This window comes from Hypanus sabinus, chromosome 8 (assembly GCF_030144855.1).
Source record: "Hypanus sabinus isolate sHypSab1 chromosome 8, sHypSab1.hap1, whole genome shotgun sequence".
Classification (NCBI taxonomy): Eukaryota; Metazoa; Chordata; class Chondrichthyes; order Myliobatiformes; family Dasyatidae; genus Hypanus; species Hypanus sabinus.
The window spans coordinates 161217037-161241976 of NC_082713.1; the positions used below are offsets into that span (position 1 = coordinate 161217037).

Consider the following 24940-nt stretch of genomic DNA (forward strand, 5'->3'; position numbering starts at 1 on the left):
TAGAAGACAAATCCAGGCTAGTTAAGGAAAGGCAACATATGTTCGCTTTGGTAGTTTTTTTATTCTTCTCCTAAATTAATGCATTTCGGAATGAAGTTTTGATATGCCTATGAGATACGAATAGATCCCCAGATGTAAATATCAGATGATTAAACACATGGGCGGAGGGGGGGGGGGGGGGGGAGAAGAGAACATTTAGAGGAAGAGGAGACGTTCGACAGTTGAACGAGTGTACATTTGCAAATCTTAGCCTTACTCCGAGAAGCCGGATGCTCCTACCTGAGGCAATGCAGAGTTGAGCTGGCGCTGCAGAGAGTCCCTATCGTAGATGACATCCTGGAGTTTGCCCTGTGCCAGCGCCAGGCTCTCCTGGGTCTCCCGGAGGGTATCGAGCAGCCGGTCGCGTTCGTCCAGCATGTTGACCATCAGTTGCTCGAAATTGGAGTCCTCCGAGCTGCTCTGGGAGCCCCTCTGGCTGAGGGTGTCCTCACTGATGGTGGGCATCACCTCGCACATCATCGTCCCCCGAGTCTCTCAGGCCAGCGGCGAGGTGAGAAACACACACACAAAAAAAAACCCACCTTCCAGCGGAAAATAAAGAGAATAATGCAAAGAAAAACCGGAATAAAAGCCCGCGCGATAGTTCGGGGGGGAACGCCGGCCACCGCTCCTGACATTTACCCCTGACACCTCTCCTCTCCCGAATCTCTTTTCACTATCTTACATGTATATGGTACAGATGAGCAATGCCACCCCAAGTTGTGCACCGCTCACATCCTGATTAAACCGGGCGAGAATATGAAGGAGCGAGAGAGGAGGGGGGGAGAAACGACTCCAGCCGTCACCGCCAACGGTTTGATCTCGAGCCGAGCCCCCGCCCCGCTTGTCACCGTCACTCTGAAGACTGAGAGCGAGGTTTAGAAAATATTAATATTAACAAACGGCTGTAAAATGGTCCTAAACGAGGAATGCTTGGTTGTGGCGGGGGGTGGGGGGGTGGGCGCGGTGGGAGATTGAAGATGCGACTGGAAATTTGTGAAACGTGCACGCGCGCGCGCGCGCGCGCTACAAACGGCGAGGGGCTGCCGGGCTCGAGCGGGAGGGGGCGCGGCGGCGCGCGAGCCCGGGGGCCCCTCGCGGCGGCGGCGGCGCCTCTGCAACCTTGCCCCGTCCCTCTGTGTGCAAGTGCATGCTTTTAAAAAAAAAATAACGCTGGGGCTCATTGTAACATTCACTTTTACCCACCGGCTCCGGCGGGAGAATTACAATTCATGCGCCGAGCATCTTTTCTGTGTGTGTTTCAGTTTTAAGTACCGATCTACATGGGCGTGCCCGGAGTTTATTTGGCATTACCTCATACCCCGGCTTCTGAGCTGTCAAGTGCCGCACCTACAGAATTAACTGCACTCTCGCCAGCTGTTCGGCAGCAAGGAAGGGTTGTGTGGTCATATTGGTGTGCGGATGATTTTTGGAGGAACGCTTTGCAATATTGAAGCACTGGCGGCGACGCGCGGTTGTAATGTTAAATGTAGTGAGTAGCGGAAACCAGATGTGGATTGCGTGCCACTCCCAAGATCAGTATGGGAGAGGTAGCTGTAATATCTGTATGTGTCACCACTTTGTGCGCCCTCTGAAGCAGCTGCATACTTTCTCGCCAATGATGTCATTATTAAGATGTCATTGCTTATAGGCTGTATGCACAAGCATTGATTTGACATGCCTGACCCGGTACGTTTCCTTTTTAATTTTCAACCGGCTGAGGAACAGACTTTAAAATATCGTTATCGGCATAACAAACGCTACGTGTAGTAAGAAAGTACCTGTCAAAACACTGTCGCAATCCAAATGAAACAGAAACATACTAAAATATATATAAAGGCATTGCTTGCAATATGAAAAGACTTAGGGTGATGTGAAAGATCTGAAAACAGTTATCCCTCTTACCATTTAAAAACTGCATAAAATAGTTAATTGTTCCGCGTAAATTATTACATTCTTTCAGTTATACAAATTTGTGCCGAGCAAACATATTCTCTTCAAATATAATCTGAATTTAATTTATTGAATTGCCTACAAACTCTCATTCACTGTTCTTCTCTAGCTTTGGTTAAAACGACACTATTAAATATGGATGACAAAAAGAACAGAGGATGATGCGTAGGGTGTAAACAGTATGATCACAACTTGTGGTAATCAATGTTCATACAGGTTTACCACATTTACGTTTTTGATATCAGATTCCACTCCTACGAAAATCGGCAATTAAATAAATAAATAACAGGAAAGCATACTATTTCTTATTGCCAAAACCAGGATTGTGCATTGGAAATCATTAGCCAATTATTGTGTCCCTGGAATATTGATGTTCTTAAGGCTGTGAAGCAATACACAAGCCTATAGTCTGCTACCTTTTATGTGTGTTCACAGCTGCTTTACATAATATAAAATGCAAATCCTATCAATGCTGGAATTCTGAAATAAAAATCAGAAAGAGCTGAGCATGAATGGGAGATCAAATGAATATCTATACATAGAGACCTTTCATCAACAGGGAAAAAAAGAATAAAAAGAGGCGAAGTTTTGAGATGCAGAGAAAAAAAAGGAAGACAAGAACAAAAAAAGATAGATTACAGGGCAAAAGACAAAATGGATGAGTGAATAATTGAAGTGGAATGGTGATGACTGACCTATTCATTCATCCAAATAGTTTAAAGCAGGGGGTTCACAAACTTTATTCCATGGAGCCCTATCATTGCCAAGGAGCCATGGACGCCAGACTGGGAACTCCAGGTCTGAAGTAACCAGGATAAGCAGAATGAACCTAAAATGTAAAAGATGGTATGTGCTGAAAAACTGCCAGGAGTTTTTGGAACTACCTTGAATCAATGTCTAACCACTATCTTGTCAAGTGTTCAAAGTCTTATTGTTAATACATCTTTCAAAACTTAGGGAAATATTTTGAGGACATCTTTCTTTCCTTAAAATGTGCTCCAGTTTCAATTCTCATTCTTTAATGAGCAACAAAAGCAGTTGGCAGATGAATCCGGCTCCGTAGTAAGAGTGTACAATAAATACAGTGCAAATATTTAAACTGAATTTATCTTACGCCAGACGGATCCCCATATGTCCTCATCAAGAGAGCAAATGAGATCCTTCTCACAGATGTTCTACAGTATGGCAACCCTGTAATCATCAGCTAAATTTCTCAACAAAAAAAATGGGGCACAGAATGATCTCTGGTCATATTGTCTCTTTATTCACAGATACTGTAGATAGTTTACATGTATAAAATTTTAAAACATCAATAAATACAAGTAAATGTTAAACATAAATTCTGCAGATACTGGAAAACCAAAACAAAACATTCAAAATTCTGGAGGAACTCCGCAGTTCAGGCAGCATCTACAGAAATGAAGAAACAGTTGATGTTTTGGGCCAAGGCATTTTTTCAGGACCGGAAAGGAAGGGGGAAGATGCCAGAATAAAAAGAGTGGGGGAGGAGAAGGAGAATAGTTAGAAGGTGATGGGTGAAGTCAGGTGGTTGGGAAAGGTTGGAGAGGAAGGAATCTGATAGGAGAGGAGAGTAACCCATGGGGGAAAGAGAAGGGGGAGTGCCACCAGGGGGAAGTGAAAGGTAGTTGAGAAGAGGTTAGAGGCCAAAGTGGGGAAAAAGGAGAGGAAGGAGAATTTTTTTTTACCAAAAGGCAAAAGTGATATTCATTCCGTCAGGTTGGAGGCTACTGAGATGGAATATAAAGTGTTGCTCCAACACCCTTAGGTCGGACTCATCATGGCACAAGAGGAGGTCGTGGATTGACATGTTGGAATGAGAATGGGAATTGGAATTAAAATATTTGGCCACCAGGTAATTCCACTTTTGGCAGATGGAGCAGAGGTGCTCGGCAAAGCGGTCTCCCAATTTAGAAGAGGCTATATCGGGAGTATTGGATAGAACAGGTGACCCCAGCAGATGTGCAGGTGAAGTATTGCCTCACCTGGAAGGACTGTTCGGGGTGAGGGAGGAGGTGAATAGGTAGGTGTTGCACTTTGGCCACTTGCAGGGATATGTTTCAGGAGTAGGGATGTTTTAGTGAGTAGGGATGAATGGACAAGGGAATCACAGAGAGAGTGATTCCTGAAGAAACAGAGATGGAGGGGAAGATAAAGATGTGTCCGGTGGTAGGATCCCTTTGGAGTTGGTGGAAGTTGCTAAGAATGGAGGGTTGGACAGGGGGGGGGGGGGCCATGGGGTGGTAGGTAAGGTCAAGAGGAACTCTATCACTGTTAAGGCAGCAGAAAGTTAAGTGAGTATAGATGTCTGGGAAATGGAGGAGATGCAGAGGAGGGCACCATCAATTGTTGGGGAAGGGAAACCTTGTTCTCTGATGTCCTGGAACGTCCTCTGATGTCTTCATCCAAGGAATAGATGCAGTGGAGGTAAAGTAAGAAAAGGGAATAGCATTTTTACAGGAGATAGGGTGGGAAGAGGCATAGTGAAATAACTATGGGAATCTGTGGGGTTATAAAAGACGTTAGTTGACAGTTTGTCTCCAGAGATGGAAACAGAGAGATCCAAAAAGGGAAAGGAGGTATTTGAAGTGGACCAGGTGAATCTAAAGACAGGGTGAAAGTTGGAGACGAAGTTGATGAAATTGGTGAGCTCAGCATGGGTGCATGAAGCAGCACCAATGCAGTTGTCAATTCTGCAGAGAAAGAGTTGGGGAGCATGACCAGGAAAGGCTTGAAACATGGACTGCAGAAGGCACATCCCATAAATGAACTGCTGTTACCTGCTTCACCATGTGGCAGCACGTTCCTCATTCTCAACATGTCCTCCTAATTTATTTGTTTTCTCAATACGTCTTACAATTATGATACCTTCATCCAGAACTCACTTAAAACAATTCGCAATTGAGACAACTAGTTTATGATGTTTTGATAGTCATCAGAGAGAAGCTCATCTTCAATTGATAGAGTATATTTGGTGAAAACACCATCAAGACCTTCAATTACTATTTTGACAGCAGTTATGTCATTAGTATATTACAACTCTTCATTCTTACTTACCACCTGTTACGCCAATGGCGTTTAGGGCAGCAATGAAGGTCCTCCATCTCTGGGGGGTGTTCAGGGCTTCCTTCATCATGTCAGTAGCTTCTTCTCGATTTTCACTACTGTCAGTCATGCAAGTAATGAGATGAGACTCAAGAATACCATCACAATCAGATGTAGGATTCTTCATACAAAATGCTGGTGGGACGCAGCGGGCCAGGCAGCACCTATAGGAAGAAGCACTGTTGACGTTTCAGTCCGAGACCCTTCGTCAGGACTAACTGAAATAAAAGATAGTAAGAGACTTGAAACTAGGAGGGGGAGGGGGAAATCAGAAATGATAGGAGAAGACCTTTCCAGCTCTTGGCTTCACCCCACTCCCTCCGGTCTTCTCCTATCATTTCCGATTTCCCCCTCCCCCTCCTACTTTCAAATCTCTTACTATCTTTTATTTGCAGCTAGTCCTGATGAAGGGTCTCGGCCAGAAACATCGACTGTACTTCTTCCAATAGATGTTGCTTGGCCTACTGCATTCCACCAGCATTTTGTGTGTGTTGCTTGAATTTTGAGCATCTGCAGATTTCCTCATGTAGGACTCTTCATTGCTGTTTCCTTAACAATTTTGTTTTATCAGCCAGGGATATTAGCCCTGAGCTGAACCCCTGAACCAGGAGGACTAGTGGACTATTCTTCGTCTGGCCTCTACCCTTTGACCTGTTTGGCATGGATGACCCATCTGAGAGCCAGAGCATAATGCCCTGACTCCAATCAACAAAGCAATCTGCCAAGCCATGGCAAGGTTGTGTGCATCTTGAAGGAATCCTTCACTCAGGATAGCCAAAAAGTATAGAAAATTATGCTTTGTACATTTAGGATTGGAACTGGGCAAGATGTAAAATATAAGTAAATAAGTCGGTAGATATGTAAGTTAATAGGTTGGGAGATAAGTAGGCTAATGGGTAGGTAGATAGATAGATAGAAAATCAAAATAGCATTCTTTACAATTGCAAGAAACACCAATTTCTAATCCTTATATAAATAATTACAATGAATTGAAGCAGAGTGGCTTGGAAGATATTAACAGCTTAGTGAACATTCAGAAACTTCTTGGAAATATATTGTAAAATGCAAATAATTTGGTGAGGAACCTGTCAAATTCTGAAGACAAAATTCTCTTCTCTCTGGATCATCAGCTTTCTTTATTTTAAATACTTATTTCATAATTGTGACAAGAATAAATACACTGAATTTTACTTTGATGAGCAAAAATTTGAGTAGAATTTTCACCCTTGTGAGTGGGTGTTTTTGAGAGTGGGCTGAAAATTAAGAGTGATAAAAGTGAATGAATTAGAAATTGAGTCAACTAATTGGCTTCTACATTTAACTCCAAAACAGCAGTGTGTCTGTGGGAAATCCCTCAACAGAAATAGATTAATAATTGCAATATGTAACATTGCTTATTTAAAACAATGTTAAAAGGAAGTTGAAATGTCAGTTCAGTTTATCAGAATTTTCTGAACTGCTTGGAACTTTTCAGAGAAACGAAGTGAGAACACAACATTAGATATCTGTTGGTAGTGTTGTAAAAATATTTGCCAACAAATGCTGCATTTTACACATCTGCTTTCCTGAATGACTGAGGAAGCAGATGTTTTCACAATAGTTGTTTTAAAATATTTTACAGAAAATTTTATGTTAGTTTTCTATCTAAGTTTGCAAAATTTGCTGACTTCTGAATTTTTAGAAGTACCTACAGGTTAACCTTGATCTGCTGTTCTCCTGAGTTGTGTTGTGTTACCAATATATTTTCCTCAATAACTACTGTTAAAACACTCTGGTAATTGTAAATGTATTTGCTCTGCTCTTGGTGATGTGATGTGCCTGGACAACTTTCCGCAATTTTAGGTAATGGAATACTTTGGCTGGTGGTAGATCACTCATCATTTGCAACGATGGCTAGTCCCTTTGCCTTCGATCAACCTTTTTTGATAGCACATGGAATGAATCTAATTGTTTGAAGGCAGGATTATGTAATAGGTGAGATTTCTGGTGCAAGCTATTGTATCTTCCTGGTGGCTCTATGGGTTGAACATAGTTATACATGTTTAAATTCAGTGTTTAGTCACCATAAGCTGGGCCCCTGGTTGAGCATGGGGATGCTCTTATCCACCAACCCCTTCCCTTCTCTTAGCAGCTTAACTACCCACCACTTTTAATGACGGAGTTTATCAAGACTGTGAATCTTTGACTTGATTTATTGATTTTGAAATTGTTTATCTCTATGATATACTGTTCTTGCTTTTAGTGCTGCAATTTGCCTATCGCCACAATAGGTCTATGGCAGATGCAATTGCGCTGGCTCTACAGATGGCCTTGGCTCAGCTGGACGATACAAATACCTTGGTCAGGACGCTGTTTATTGATGATAACTCAGTAGTTAACACCATTATTCCTGCAGTCTTGATTGAAAAGCTACAGAACCTGCACCTCTGTGCATACCTCTGCAACTGGATCCTCGACTTCCTAACCAGAAGTCCACAATCTGTGTGGATTGATAATAACACCTCCACCACACTGACAATCAACACTGGCACACCTCAAGGGTGCGTGCTTAGCCCACTGCTCTACCGTCTCTACATACACGACTATGTGGCTAGGCACAGCTCAAATACCATCTATAAATCTGTTGATGATACAACCCATTGCTGGCAGAATGGTGATGAGAGGGAGGACAGGAGCAAGATATATCAGCTGGTTGAGTGGTGACACAGTAGCAACCTTGCACTCAACGTCAGTAAGATCAGAAAGCTGACTGTGGACTTCAGGAAGGATAAGGTGAGGGTACACAAACCAATCCTCATAGAGAGATCAGAAATGGAGAGAATAAGCAATTTCAAGTTCCTGGATTTCAATATTTCTGAGGACCTGACCTGGTTGCAACATATTAATGCAGCTGTAATGAAGGCAACGTAGTGGCTATATTTCATTAGGAGTTTGAGGAAATTTGATCTGTCACTTGAAACACTTGAAAATTCCTACAGATGTACAGTGGAGAATATTCTGACTGGCTGTATCACCATCTGGTAAGTGGGGTGGAGGGTTGGGGAAATTACTGCACAGGATTGAACTAAGCTGCAGAGAACTATGAAATTAGTTAGCTCCATTATAGATACTAGCCTCCGTAGTATCCAAGACATCTTCAAGGAGCAGTGACTCAAAAAGGTGGTGTCCATCATCAAGGACCCCCCACTACCCTCTTCTCTTTGTTACCATCAGGAAGAAGGTACAGGAGCCTGAAGGCACACACTCAGCGATTCAGGAACAGCTTCTTCTCCTCAGCCATCCAATTCCTAACTGGACATTGAACCCATGAACACTACCTCACTACTTTTTTTTATTATTTCTGTTCTTGTACTACTTATTTAACTATTTAATAATTCCTAATTTTTTTCTATATTTGTCATGTATTACATTGTACTGCTGCTGCAAATTCAATGAATTTCACAACATATGCAAATGATATTAAATCTTATTCTGGTTCTGAAAGTGAATATCAAATACGATAAATTTTGAAGGTGTTCAACCTGAAGAAACATGAAAGATACGATATGGATTTCATCATCATACTTGAATATAATAAACAGGATGGAATGAAATAGGTACTTCAGGATAGGATAAAGAAGATATTGATTTGATGGAAGCAATCACTTTAGCCGTGCATCTCACAAATGAATCAATGCGAACTGGAAAAATAGAAAACAAATATCACTTAGTCAGAAATGTGTAGCAACAGCTAATAGTAGGCTGATTGCAGTTAGTTGGAATGACAAACAAGCTGGGGAAACTGACTAAGTAGTCGCTTGGTTGTCCAACTTAAGGAAGATTGAGAATTTCCACAGAGCCAAGAAATCTTACTGAGGTTCGAACAGCTGCTACCAGTGAAGATGATCTGTATTTTTGCTTCCATGTACTGCATGGAAATAATGGGTTCTGGTATACAGAGACACAACATTGAAGATGCCAGAATCTGGAGCAACAAACGATCTGCTAGAGGAACTCAACGAGTCGAACAACGTCTGTGGGGGCAGGGGGGAGGATTATTTGTCAGTGCTTCAGATAGAATTCCTGCAACAGGATGCAAAATATTACATTTCCTCTCCCCTCATAGATACTGTTCAATCTTTCAGTTCCATCAGTAGACAATCTGCTGCTTCTGGTATATAGATCTTAGAGTTTATTTTTAATCCTATTTCAATGTGTCCTTCAGAAGACACATCTTGTGAAGGTTACCATTTAGAGTTAGCATAGTAGCCAAGGACGTTCAGCAACTTTTCATGTTAGCATGAAGTACTGAAACTTAACCAATAGCTGCTTCCTGGCACTTGGACGTTCAGTCATCCCTGACAGGGACCGAACAAATATTAATTCTAACAATTAAAACGCTCTTTGCTGGCATCCTTTGTGGTTTAGGAGGTGCAAGAGCCCTGGTTTAGATTGCTCCAGTTGCATAGGCTCATCCGCAGAGGTACCGGATAGCATGTAAAGTAGCAACTGGGGGTGCAGGGGTGGGAAGGAGGATGGTGATTGGGAGGGGGAGGTAGCATCTTTCAATATCATATCCATTGTGGTTAATATGCTTTCACAGGAGTGAGTGTTGATCTGAATGAATGGATGATTCAATTCCAGCATTGATGCAGTGATGCAGGTGGATGCTTCCCTGCTGTCATGGATTATTGATTACCTGACTGGCAGACCACAGCACGTGCGCTTGCAACACTGTGTGTCAGACAGAGTGGTCAGCAGCACTAGGGCTCCACAGGGGACTGTCCTGTCTCCCTTTCTTTTCACCATCTACACCTCGGACTTCAACTACTGCACAGAGTCTTGCCATCTTCAGAAGTTTTCTGATGACTCTGCGATAGTTGGATGCATCAGCAAGGGAGATGAGGCTGAGTGCAGGTCTACGGTGGGAAACTTTGTCACATGGTGTGAGCAGAATCATCTGCAGCTTAATGTGAAAAAGACTAAAGAGCTGGTGGTGGACCTGAGGAGGGCTAAGGCACCGGTGACCCCTGTTTCCATCCAAGGGGTCAGTGTGGACATGGTAGAGGATTACAAGTACCTGGGGATATGAATTGATGATAAACTGGACTGGTCAAAGAACACTGAGGCTGTCTACAAGAAAGGTCAAAGCTATCTCTATTTCCTGAGGAGACTGAGGTCCTTTAACATCTGCCAGACAATGCTGAGGATGTTCTACAAGTCTGTGGTGGCCAGTGCTATCATGTTTGCTGTTGTGTGCTGGGGTTGCAGGCTGAGGGTAGCAGACACCAACAGAATCAACAAACTCATTCGTAAGGTCAGTGATGTTGTGAGGGTGGAACTGGACTCTCTGACGGTGGTGTCTGAAAAGAGGATGCTGTCCAAGTTGCATGCCATCTTGGACAATATCTCCCATCCACTCCATAATGTACTGGTTAGGCACAGGAGTACATTCAGCCAGAGACTCATTCCACTGAGATGCAACACGGAGCATCATAGGAAGTCATTCTTGCCTGAGTTACAGCTCCTCCCTTGGAGTGTCAGACACCCTGAGCCAATAGACTGGTCCTGGACTTATTTCCACTTGGCACAATTTACTTATTATTACTTAATTATTTCTGGTTTTATATTGCTACATTTCTACACTATTCTTGGTTGTTGAGACTGTAACGAAACCCAATTTCCCTTGGGATCAATAAAGTATGTCTGTCTGTCTGTCATTGGCTATGAAAACACCCCCACATGTGTGGACATGTGTCCATCACACAAATCCCCTTCATGATTACTTCTGTGTGTAAGTATGGAGGTGGTTGAATGTCTTCCTGCAGTTTTATGGTTTTCCCTGATATTACTATGCTCTTTTCATCAAAGGGAGGATTATAAAATGTATGAATGAGATTAATAGCAGGATAAATGAATGAACAGAGAGTCATAGAGCAGTATAGCATGGATAGAGGCCCATCTATCATTGCTGACAATAGTCCTGACCCAATTAGTCCTGATTTCCTTCTTTTAACCCATATCCCTCCAAGCCCCAAACCTCTATGTACTTATGCCGTGCTCCACACAGAAAGTTTGTCAAATGTAACCATGAGGGACAGGTACAAATCACATGAAAAAGAATGTTTAGCCATGAGTGGTGGCTGCATATAAGGGGATGGGAGGAAGTTCACAAACAGAAGGGGATGTACAATGTCACTGGAAGTTGTGATGGAGTGAAGTGTGATACGCTGGGAGGTAGCACAGTGGTTAACATGATGCTATCATAGCTTGGGGCACTCCGGAGATGGGTGTTTGATTCCAGTGCCATTCTGTCCATCCTCCCCATGGAATGCATGAGTTTTCTCCAGATCTTACAGTATTTCACAATCCAAAGAGGTACCAGGTAGGTTAATTGGTGATTGTAAATTGTCCTGAGATTAGGTTAGGGTTAATCGGGTTTGTTGGGAGTAGCTGGGGCAGCGTGGCTTGGCGGGCTGGAAGAGCTGACTGCGCCCTGTATCGCTAAATAAATAAATAAACTAGTGGTTCTGAGGGTCATATCGAAATTGCTGCTTTGCTCACATTGCATGAGGCGCTGAATCCAGGATCGAGGGAATACAGTGTCAATGGCTGGCTTTCTTTTCACAACTGATGAGAAGAATATAATTTCCCTGTGAGCTCCTAGTGCCTTTAGTGTGACGATTGCATGGAGTTGCAAAATCATGGAGAAATCCTGTTGTGACTGCTGCCCGCTTTCTGTCTCCTTTATATTGTATTAACTCCAATGTTGTGCCACACTCATTATCATCATGCCTCCTCACTTTCTTGATTATTGGTCAAGAAACATTAATAGGTGGCTCTCTCAATGCACTGATGTTAAAATTTAGTTCTCTTCATAAAGCAATAAAATCCTTCATCAGTTTTACTTGACCTATCCATCATGTACTTAACTAACATGCATTGTTTTGTCAATCCAGTTGAAAAATAAATAATCATTCTAGAATTAAGTTGTTACACTTGCTACGTGTAGTAGCTGCTACATGAATTCCATTACAAACTATTACTCCTTGAACAAGGCTTCAAACTTAGGACTAATAATGCAGGCATTATCTTAGGCTGATTTTATTTGAAGACTCAGAACCCTTGATTTTTAACATTAATTCAGCAAGTAGACAGTTAAATTTGTCAGAATTCCTGCTGTTTTTTGAGCAAAGTTTTAGCCGCTTTTATATTCAGAAGCAGGATGGGAACATTTGGAGATGTAAAATGTAAATACCAGTATGAATCCATCAAGAAAAATATCCAAACATATCTTATTTTTTTTGTTATTGGATGTTCTGATTGAAATCCACTCATTTTCAATGGATGGTCCATGATTTTGAATTGCTTTAGGCCAGAGTAATAAGGCTATTTTCCATGTACTTTGAGAAGTGGAAAGAGATTAGAGACAACAAAGGTAAACACAGATGAATTTTAATATGATGAAAGAGAAGCAATGTTTAAATGAATATTTAGATGTAATACATTTGCTGTCTATTCTCCACTGTCCAATTTTAGCACCTATGTTACTCCATCTAAGCTCTTCATAAGATGATTAATACTAAATTTAAGGAGGAATTTGATATGAACCAATAAGGCATTTGTGCAATTCCGGTGCTTCTAACATTTTCTACCCTTTGGTTATTAAACTAATTCTATTGGCTTTGTAATTAAGACTGAATTAAATTCTAACCAAGAAAAAATGATTTTATTTAGTGGAGATAACTGCCTGTATATAACATCACTATTATTTATACTGTGTGTATATATACAGTATAAATAATAGTGAAGTGAATGACACAGTTCATTTTAAAAAGAACTAGGCCAATACTTGCCTATGGCAGACTACTTCATATTTCTCTATAGATATTTGATTTGAGTCCTCTTATGCGGGAGAGTGTAGTTGTTATGTACTTGGGTAGCTGGTACAACAATAAAGTTACTCTTTGTTTATAAGTTATGTTCCGGCCTCCCTGAGGAATGGGCCAGCCTTGATCTAACTTCCATGTTTGTCACTTTTTGCTGTTTGCATGTAATATTAAAGCTGGCAATATGTGTAATACAAGAGCAAACATGTGGAGATCTGCAAATGCTGGAAATTCAAACAACACACACAAAATGCTGCGGAAACACAGCAGGCCAGGCAGCATCTATAAGGAGAAGTACTGTCGACATTTCGGGCCGAGACCCTTCGTCAGGACTAACTGAAAGGAAAGATAGTAAGAGATTTGAAAGTAGTGGGGGGAGGGGGAAATGCAAAATGATAGGAGAAGACCGGAGGGGGTGGGATGAAGCGAAGAGCTGGAAAGGTGATTGGCGAAAGTAATACAGAGCTGGAGAAGGGAAAGGGTCATGGGACGGGAGGCCTCGGGAGAAAGAAAGGAGCGGGGGGAAAACACCAGAGGGAGATGGAGAACAGGCAAACAACTAAATATGTCAGGGATGGGGTAAGAAGGGGAGGAGGGGCATTAACGGAAGTTAGAGAAGTCAATGTTCATGCTATCAGGTTGGAGGTTACCCAGCCGGTATATAAGGTGTTGTTCCTCCAACCTGAGTTTGGATTAATTTTGATAGTAGAGGAGGCCATGGATAGACATATCAGAATGGGAATGGGACGTGGAATTAAAATGTGTGGACACTGGGAGATCCTGCTTTAATTAAAATGTGCTATTCCCATTTCAGATAGTTCCATAGTCACATTCAGGTTTTATATATAATCTTCAAGCTGAACTTTGAGTAATGACCTTTCAGGTGAAAACTTACACAGGCTGTCCTGCAGATCTAGTGAGGTAATGTTATGGGACTTCTCAGTATCCACTTTAGATGTCAGTTCCTCGAGAATGTCAAGGAGGCTGTGAAGCAGGATTTCATTTTTCAAGTGTATAAAAGATTGCACGTCATCATGTAAAGTTAAAGGAATTTCATGTAGATCATCCAAAGTGCATGTCCCATTCCCATTCTGATATGTCTATCCATGGCCTCCTCTATTGTCAAAATGAATCCAAACTCAGGTTGGAGGAACAACACCTTATATACCGGCTGGGTAGCCTCCAACCTGATGGCATGAACATTGACTTCTCTAATTTCCGTTGATGCCCCTCCTCCCCTTCTTACCCCATCCCTGACATATTTAGTTGTTTGCCTGTTCTCCATCTCCCTCTGGTGCTCCCCCCTCCCCCTTTCTTTCTCCCTAGGCCTCCCGTCCCATGATCCTTTCCCTTCTCCAGCTTGGTATCACTTTCGCCAATCACCTTTCCAGCTCTTAGCTTCATCCCTCCCCCTCTGGTCTTCTCCTATCATTTCACATTTCCCCCTCCCCCCACTACTTCCAAATCTCTTACTATCTTTCCTTTCAGTTAGTCCTGACGAAGGGTCTCAGCCCGAAACGTCAACAGTGCTTCTCCTTATATATACTGCCTGGCCTGCTGTGTTCCACCAGCATTTTGTGTGTGTTGTTGTGTAATACAAGGGTTGGTTTGACATCAGATTTGGTAGTCAGATCTGTGACTCAGTGAATACTAAGCAGCACAGTCCAGGTAGCTCTTTGAGCAAGCAATTTTTGTAATGGTTAAAAAAATAAGACTTTGGGAATATAAACATGAGGTAATTCACCTGCTCAGTCTCTTGCTTTCCAGTAGGTACATTGCACTTCAGAACATAAGAACATAAGGAATAGGAGCAGAAGTAGGCCATCTGGCCTGCCGAGCCTGCTCTGCTATTTAATAAGATAATGGTTGATCTCACCATGGACTCATTTCCACCTACCTGCCTTTTAAAATTTCAGCATTTTTGGGATAGCTAATATACACGTTATTTTGTTGGAATGACGGTCATAATGTGTAAGAAAAAAAAACGAATACCATTTAGCTAACATTTTCACATCTCTCATGCCATGAAAACACTTGAACTTAATACAATTACTTTTTAATGTGCAGACAATTTTGTAGCTATCTATGTGGTCACTGGCTTTGCATGAAACAAATGTTGCAATTTGTAATGAGACAATTAATCCAAGTATTTGATTGTGATAAAACATTGGATGATCTACATAAAATTCCTTTAACTTTACATGATGACGTGCAATCTTTTATACACTTGAAAAATGAAATCCTGCTTCACAGCCTCCTTGATATTCTTGAGGAACTGACATCTAAAGTGGATACTGAAAAGTCCCATAACATCACCTCGCTAGATCTGCAGGACAGCCTGTGTAAGTTTTCACCTGAAAGGTCATTACTCAAAGTTCGGCTTGAAGATTATGTATAAAACCCGAATGTGACTATGGAACTAGCTGAAAGATAGTACTGCTTAGGGGAATGATGTTGGAGCAGAGACAGAACCTGAGATTGTGATGGCTGACACAGTGGCACTTTGTGGGTTTCCTCCCACATTCCAAAGACATGCTGTTAGGGTTAGTAGGTTCTGGGCAAGCTAAGCTGGTGCTAGAAGCATGGTGATACTTGCAGGATGCCCCAGCACATCCTTGAACCATGTTGACCATTGATGCAATTGACACTGTCTGTTTCAATGTGCATGAGACAAATAAAGCTAATCTTAATATATGAAAACTGCTAGTTTCTTTATTGATTTTGTTATCTATTTTCACCAAGTTCAAGCTCAAGTTGCTTTATTGTCATTTCGACCTTAAACTGCTGATACAGTACACAGTAAAAATGAAACAACGTTCCTCCAGGACCCTGGTGCTACATGAAACAACACAAAACTACACTAGACTATGTGGGACAACTCAAGGCTACACTAGACTATGTTAAACAACATAAAAACTGCACTAGACTACAGACCTGCACAGGACTACATAAAGTGCACAAAACAGTGCAGGGCAGTACAATAATTAATGAACAAGACAATAGGCACAGTAGAGGACACATTACAATGTCAGTCTAGACCCAGAGTATTAAGGAGTCTGATGGCTTGGGGGAAGAAACTGTTGCACAGTCTGGTCGTGAGACCGGAATGCTTCAGTACCTTTTGCCAGATGGCAGGAGGGAGAAGAGTTTGTGTGGGGGGTGCATGGGGTCCTTCACAATGCTGTTTGCTTTGTGGGTGCAGCGTGTGGTGTAAATGTCTGTAATAGCGAGAAGAGAGACCCCGATGATCTTCTCAGCTGACCTTACTATCCATTGCAGGGTCTTGTGATCCAAGACGATGCAATTCCCGAACCAGGCAGTGATGCAGCTGCTCAGGATGCTCTCAATACAACCTCTGTAGAATGTGATGAGGATGGGGGGGAGGGGGGGAGATGAAATTTTCTCAGCCTTCGCAGAGAGTAGAGATGGTGCTGGGCTTTCTTTGCTATGGAGTTGGTGTTGAGAGCCCAAGTGAGATTCTCCGCCAGGTGAACACCAAGAAATTTGGTGCTCTTAACGATCTCAACAGAGGATGTTCAGCAGAGAGTGGTCACTTCATGCTCTTCTGAAGTCAACTACCATCTCTTTCATTTTGTTCACATTCAGAGACAGGTTGTTGGTTCTGCACCAGTCCATTAACTCCTCTCTCTATGCTGACTCGTCGTTCTTGCTGATGAGACCCACCACTGTCATGTCATCGGCGAACTTGATGATGTGATTCGAGCTGTGTATTTCTGCACAGTTGTGGGTCAGCAGAGTGAACAGCAGTAGACTGAGCACACAGCACTGGGGTTGTGATCCCGATCCGGACTATTCAATACAGGAGTATATGGTGTAAAATTACTCTTTTTTCAATAGATTTTCAATGGTTAGCTATTCAACAAAGCCAACACAATATTCACCATTTTCATAAGTTTATATCTCCGTATCTCTATAAACTCATTAATTTCTATACTCTGCCAAGGCATCTGAGCTCCTTCACTTATGGCATCTTGAGAATCCCTGGATGCTAATTGCTTCAATATTTTCAATCATGCCTCTAGCTACCAGAGCTACATACATACACTGAAATTTCCTCACTAAAATTCTCTGCCTTTCTATGTTGCTATTCCACATCAAAATATGCTTTAATATCTCCTAATGTGCTAGGCATCGATATTCCTTTGATAGCACTCATATGAATGTTCCTGGTCTTAAATACATGGTGTTCTATTTAAGTAGAATTTCTATGTGTCTAAATGCAACTACAGCTTTTTAACTGTGTGAGGAACATTGATTCAAAACAGTAATAAAACTCAAGCTTTCATTACAGGGGAGGGAAGAGGGGTGATGTAATTGAGTGTGAAAAAATAGATAACGAGCACAAAGATCACTTAAGAAAAAGTTTACCCATTGCCAGAACTACATAGATTAAATAATGGGACAGAATTCACTGAACAAGTGTATCTTATACGTTGTTACGTTGCACTGTAAAACTAATTCCTAACCAACTGGAAATACAGGCTGAAAACCTAATAGCAAGGGAAATGAGGCATTGTGACCTTAGTAACTGAGCGATCAACAATGCATTAGCTCCTTAACCAAAGAGAATTAAAGACTACAAAACAAATTGTTATTCCTCTCCACGCCTTGTGGAGCATTGGGTGACAACCCTGCCATTTCTTTAGCATATTGTCTTTTTTTTTTAAGAGGCCATGTTGCTAGCTTGACGCTCAACTCAGCACAAATGGAAAGCATGCAAGCAACCAGCTAGATTTGAACCCTGGAGCACTTGCATTGTAGTCTGATGTTGATGCTACTACCCCTCCAGCCGGCTACAAAACGAATGGAACAGTTGAAATTGAGATAAAATTAAGATGAATGAATTAGTGAAATCGGACAGAGAAAAAAAGACAGGATTAAGAGGGGAAAAGAGAAGAAAATTTAATATATTTTTAAAAAATTGTCATTTAAAAAATAACCATTTTACAATTCTTATCCTGAAGGAATGTGACCTTATGGTGGAAGTTATTCATTAACTAGGCCAGAGAGCTTGACAAGCAATAATAAATAATCATTACACTGCTAAAGTTAATGCTCTATAGTGGGTGTAATGGGGAATTAATGTACCAATGAAGGAAGTTCTTAAAAATAATTAAAAGGTCTTCAGTGAAAAGCTAATTACAGAATTGCCCAACAACTTCTAGTGCTTCACAATTTGCCGTGAGTATTTGCAGTGTCTCATGTTATTGGATTATTGAACATTGAAAGCAATTTAAAATTTTTTTGACATGGAAAATTGGTTTCATCATCAGCACAGCTCTATCATGGCACTGGCCTCCTCAGCATTCAGGACATCTCCAAGGAGCAAGGTCTCAAAAAAGAGGAAACCATCACGAAGGACCCCCATCTCCACCCAGGACATGCCTCTTTCTCATTGCTACCATCAGGGAGGAGGTACAGAAGCTTGAAGGCACACACTCAGTGATTCAGGAATAGCTTCTTCCCCTCTGCCATCCGATTTCTGAAAGGACATTGAATCCATGGAAACTACCTCACTATATTTTATTCCCTCTGTTTGCACTACTTATTTAATTCAATATATATATAGTTCTTACTGAAATTTACTGCTTTTATTACTAATATTGCAATGCACTGCTGCCGCATAACAACAAATTTCATGACATATGCCAGTAATATTAACCCTGATTCTGATCCTGATGCTTAGTTTTAAGACATTACACATTGAGAGAAAAAAAATGAAAGATGTTTAACTGTTGAAAAAGAAAGATAAAAGAATCTTGGGACTTATAGCATTTCCTCTTATCTTTCAAGTAGGGATCAGTTACAAAATTACCCTGAACTGCTTGCAAGATTTTCACCTTTTATATGGGTTAGATATTAAAGCTTCTGTCCCATCACATCCTGAGCCTGAAATAAAACACAGCTTTAGTTACCAATACCATAGATTCGATTTGCGGTTCAACTTCTTACTTAGATTTGTAATGAGTTTGGTATTTTCAAAGCAATGCAAAATGTAGAGGTTTGTCCTAAAAGTGATAAAACATTTTGAGAGTCCCAAGCTTAATTTACCATAGAGTTATGTTGAAACTGCACAGACATGTTTTAGTTACCATACCAACAATCAAAAGGAGCATCTTTCCATACGTTAGCCTTCTGTAATATAATCCATGTTTAGAAATGAAGGCTGTTTCATATCTGTGCTATTTTATCTAACCAAGGATGAAAAATTATTTTTAACGAAGTAAACATAAAACACTGAAAATAGCAAAACCATTTTGATTGCATTTATATCCACGGTCAGCGGCACACTTAATTGTACATTCTTCAGCTTTTGAATCCATCTCCTAACCTCATTCATTATCTGTACATTTTACAAATCAAACAAAAAATCCACGTTATCACAGACTGAGCCATATAATATACTCGAATGTATCACACACAAATGTTGAAGGAGTTCAGCAGGTCAGGCAACTTCTACGGACAGCAAAAAACAGTTGACATTTCGGACTGGAAGGGAAGGGGGGAAGACGTCAGAAAAAGAAATTGGAGAGAGGGTAAGGAATACAAGCCAGCAAATAACACTGGACAACAATTTATTTCAAAAGTGTTGCTCCCTCAGAATTTTTTTTGTTTGTGGTAGACTGCTTGAAGCTGAACACAAATACAGCTTCAGCCTACTTGTATGATGTAGGTAGTTGGAGAAACAAAAAACTAACTTTTATTGAATATAATGCATTTAATTGCATTCAACTAAACTTAAAATGTTTTATTGATTATTTTCATTTGCAGTCAGTGTCTGAGGCTTCTCGTTTAAGTGTCCAACAATAGCTAGCTAGCACTGATAGATTCCAGATGCCCTGATACCATTTGTCCAAGACCACAATATCCTGGTAAAATCTTTCATCACTGACAGTGCAGGGAAGAAGTCTAAATGGGAATGCAGAAAATGAATCTTTTGTGACATGTTGCACTTCAATAATTTGTATGCCTCAAGCATGTTGTCAATGCACTGCATGTAATTTGGTGTTTTGTATTTGCCAAAAAAATTTCAACAGCTTCCTTGAATCCCTTCCATGTGATTTTCTCCAGTTCCACTAGAAGTTCTTTGAATTGCCTGTCATTGATGACCTGTTTGATTTGTGAACCAACAAAAATACCTTCCTTAATCTTCGCATCAGTTATCCTGGGAAGCATCTGGCTTAAATATCGAAATCCTTCATGGAAAATATATAGCCTTTATAAAACCTATCCTGCCATGCAGCATCTCCCCTGTCAAAGCATGCACAGGCATGTCTGGACAAGAGAGGAAACTTTTCAGTTTACATTGCGGGCAACATTTTAATTGACCTGAATTATGAATTGAAATAATTGAAATGGCAAATATAGGTGATTTTTTTTTAAATTGTGCATGAAAGGGAAATTCCATGGTGATTTTCATATCAGCAGCTCAAAATCCACAAGATATACAGTACCTAAAAGAATTTGGGAAGCAAAATCTTTGTCATCCAGTATAATAAGTGAAACCAGGTGAGAAGGAAGGTGAGTGGGTGGGGTGGGGGTATGAAGTGAGAAGCTGGAATGTGATAGGTGGAAGAGATAAAGAGCTGAAGAAGAAGGAATCTGATAGGAGAGAATGGAGGACACTAACATAACCACAGTTTACAATTTCATCAGGATTCAAAGTTGAAGGCTTGGCATTATTCTCTTTTAAATCAGAGAGCTATGCCTCATTTTATTCGTTCTTCTGATCAGAGATAGGAAATGTGATGCAGCTCCTTACTTCTTAGCAATTTACTATTATTCTATATTTATGTTTTGATTGATGGCAAACGACATCAGTGTTTGAAGATCTTACAATAGCAATGGAGTTCAGAGGCATAAAAAATCACAACTGCTTCCTCGAGCATTACAGGCTTCCCTTAGATTTCTAGAAAATGGAAACAAAATAGGTTGTCAAAATCTTTCTACTATAGCTCTTTCAGATATATACACAGAGGGGATAAACTGAATAACCTCCAAAAACTTGCTCAGGAATTATTATACACAATTAATCTGCACTAGTTAGATTAAGTACAAGCAGCACAGCATCTTACGCTGCCTCTTCATGGTTTGCCCATGCTGTCAGCAGCAACTACACTGTTCATTGGCTTCATGCATCGTCAAAGGACCCAAAATCAATGCTCACTAGCGTAAGTTAAAGCAACACTGCACCTTTCAAGAGGAAAGTGTATTGTGGCTGATAGAAATGGTGATGTCATTCTGAACACTGGCACTAAAGACACAGACTTTCTGGAAAATTCCACTGTATAGAGCAAGTAAATTGTTCAACCTTTTTGAACACCGTCAAAAATACACAGCATGTAGTGTGTTAATAGTTTCTAAATGTTTAATGCAATGACCAAAATAAAACAAAGTACATCACTGTATAATGATTTTCTTGTAGTTTACTGTACAAAGAAATAAGGCATAACATTATTCTACTTGAATAAAAATTAAATTGACAACATTCTGTGAAGGGCATATTTTTCACCTTATTGAATATCAATGAAACACTTTGCCTAAAATCCATGAACATTTACTTGCATCGTTTGCAGGTATATGGGAACTTCTCATGGTTTAAACATTATTGTGAAAAGTGATGATCAGGTTTTGAACCAAAAGAAAGATTGTTTCAGCTGGCTGTTGAAAACAGGTAGCTTCTGACTTGCTTCCACCATCTTCAGTTTCATGTTGATGTTTCGAACAAGACTACAGGACCGATCAAGTTCATAGGCTGGAAGACAAAGAGATATTTCTGTCAGGTTGTGGTTTTCAAAAGCATCAGAAACAAATGCTAAAACCAGTGGGGAGGTGGGAGTTTATAAAGGGGCAATAAAGATAAAAGGGGCTGTGAGGTGAGGTGCTCAGTAGCAAGGGGGCAGCTGAGGGATTACAGGCTTAATTTAAGAATGAATTCCTTATTAAAAGCGGTTGATCCTTAGTGCCTCGTAGCTGATTATAATTATCATATAATCAGCTCATCACTTGCTAACCTACCATTCTCTTAGACTTTGCTCAAAACGAGTTACAGTTATTGAAAAGCAATTTAACACTTCTGTATTTAGCATATCATGAGAAATCGGACTGAAGAGATTGTGTTATTTCTGGGCCTGGCACACACATTTTTGCTGTTCACTACTGTAAGTACAGTGTTGGCTAGTACGATTCCCATACTCTAATCATGCAATTCCTGTGAATTAAGGTATGAAGTTGAATCGGGCAAAGTTCAGAATCTGCCCTTTCAAATGGTCTTGACCACATTTCTCCAATCCATGGCCCAAAGGAGATATTGCTGCCCCACTTTATGCACCTTCAATCAGGGAGTTGGGTATTGCCTGAGCTTTGATAATGTCATAACTTTCCCCTTTATAAATTCAGTGCTTGAGGGTAGGCTTAAACAATAGATGATGGACTGTGGTCACAAATCCGTAACATAAATGGAAGAAACAGAATAAACAAAATAAGAAGTGTTAGACAATATAGAGTGAAGTATCTGAAATATGGATTTATACCAGCACCAAGCAACCAACAGCAGCCAATGTGTCTGTTGGGTGAAGTTTATTTTCAAATGAGGGAATGAAATTCTCCGAGCTCCTTGAACTTTGGAAAACATTGAACATTCTTCAATGATAAGATAGGTGGCGTTGTGGATAATGAAGTAGGTTTTCAAAGCTTGCAGAGAGATTTAGGCCAGTTAGAAGAGTGGGCTGAAAGATGGCAGATGGAGTTTAATGCTGATAAGTGTGAGATGCTACATTTTGGTAGGACTAATTAAAATAGCACATACGTGGTAAATGGTAGGGCATTGAGGAATGCAGTAGAACAGAGTGATCTAGGAATAATGGTGCATAGTTCCCTGAAGGTGGAATCTCATGTGCATAGGGTGGTGAAGAAAGCTTTTGGTATGCTGGCCTTTATAAATCAGAGCATTGAGTATAGGAATTGGGATGCAATGTTAAAATTGTTCAAGGCACTGGTGAGGCCAAATTTGGAGTATTGTGTACAGTTCTGGTCACCGAATTATCGGAAAGATGTCAACAAAATAGAGAGTACACAGAGGAGATTTTCTAGAATGTTACTTGGGTTTCAGCACCTAAGTTACAGAGAAAGGTTGAACAAGTTAGGTCTTTATTCTTTAGAGCATAGAAGGTTGAGGGGGGACGATAGGGGTATTTAAAATTATAAGGGGGATAGATAGAGTTGACGTGGATAGGCTTTTTCCATTGAGAGTAGGGGAGATTCAAACAAGGGGACATGAGTTTAGAGTTAAGGGGCAAAAGTTTAGGGGTAACACAAGGGGGAACTTCTTTACTCAGAGCATGGTAGCTGTGTGGAACGAGCTTCCAGTTGAAGTGGTAGAGGCAGGTTCGATTTTGTCATTTTTTAAAAAATTGGATAGGTATATGGACAGGAAAGGAATGGAGGGTTATGGGCTGAGTGCAGGTCAGTGGGACTAGGTGAGAGTAAGCTTTCGGCATGGACTAGAAGGGCTGAGATGGCCTGTTTCCGTGCTGTAATTGTTATATGGTTATATGATAAAGAAAACAAGAACTTGGCTTGTTTCAGTCACTTTGTGAAAGCTTTCAGAAATGGAAAACTCTTCAAAACATGTCTGCCTGCACTTCACAACAAAAAATGTGGAAAGCTCCACGCAATTGGAGAGGAAAAAATTCTGCCAGCAGTAAGGGAAGTTGTGATAACAGCTTTGCATAATTCAGCAGAGCAAATAATTGATTCTACTCCACAACAACTCTGTTCAAAGACGAATAGGTGAAATGTCTGTGAATGTGCAACATACTTAGGACCACAGAATTTGCTCTGCAGTTGGATAAGCCAACTTTGCCAGGCAAAGAATCTTTGCTAAAAACATAAAATGCTGGCAGAACTCAGCAGGCCAGTCAGCATCTATGGGAGGAGGTAGTGACGACGTTTCGGGCCAAAACCCTTCATCAGGAGTGAAGTGACATGGGATGGTCGAGGGGGGATAAGAAGCGGGGGGAGGGATGAAGTAGAGAGCTGGGAAGTGATAGGCTGGAGGGAAATGGGCTAGAGGGAAGGTGGAGAATTATGGGAAATAAAAGAGAAAGAAAGGTAGGGCTGGGGGGAGATTATAGTGAGGGGGGAAAAGAGAGAGAAAGAGAACCAGACTAAAATTATAGATAGGGATGGGGTAAGGGGGGCAGGGGTATCAACGGAGGTCTGTGAGTTGAATGTTCATGCCGGCAGGTAGGAGGCTACCTAGGCGGAAGATAAGGTATTGCTCCATCGACCTGCGTGTGGCCTCATCTTGACGGTAGAGGAGGCCATGGAGAGACATATCGGAGTGGGAGTGGTCTGTGGAATTGAAGTGTGTGGCCACAGGGAGATCCCGCCACTGCTGGAGGACTGAGCGCCGGTGTTTGGCGAAACGGTCTCCCAGTCTGCGGCAGGTCTCCCCAATGTAGAAATGGCCACATCGGGAGCACCGGATATATATCACCCCAGTTATTTCCAGCATCTGCAGATTCACTTGTGTTGCCTAAAGAATCTTTGCTTCTTTGTTACGTTTGCTTCATAAAGCAATGGTTCAAGAGTTGTTATTTGCAAAGGGACTAGAAACAGATACAACGGAGAAGTCAATATTTCAGGTTGTTGAGCAATTTTTCAAAGAGAAAGAAATTCCACACCAATATTCTTGCTTGGGCAACAGATCAATAACAGAATGCCACCGTGCAGTTATTACTTTCTTGAAAAAATGGTACCTAGCATATTTACTGTGTAATTTCCATACAATATCTTGTCACAAAAGAACCCTTAGCAATGGCTGCAAAATCATTAAATACTGTTATCACAGCAGTAAATAAATTCAAGTCGTCAAGTCCCCAAGAGCATAATTTCATGCTCTCAATTCTCGACTACTTCAAGAGTTTTGTATT

At 41.0% G+C, this 24940-nt stretch overlaps 1 protein-coding gene across 4 annotated transcripts in view; it reads right to left on the reverse strand.

The window, feature by feature from the left end:
* Positions 1 to 21376: 21376 nt before the first annotated feature.
* Positions 21377 to 24940, reverse strand: part of LOC132398665 (putative ankyrin repeat protein RF_0381) — an 86353-nt gene continuing 82789 nt past the window's right edge. For all 4 annotated transcript variants that reach the window (XM_059978402.1, XM_059978400.1, XM_059978401.1 and 1 more), the window contains one exon: positions 21377 to 21759. In XM_059978402.1, coding sequence (XP_059834385.1) covers positions 21629 to 21759 — 131 coding nt within the window. In that variant the 3' untranslated portion in view covers positions 21377 to 21628. The remainder of the gene's footprint in view (positions 21760 to 24940) is intronic.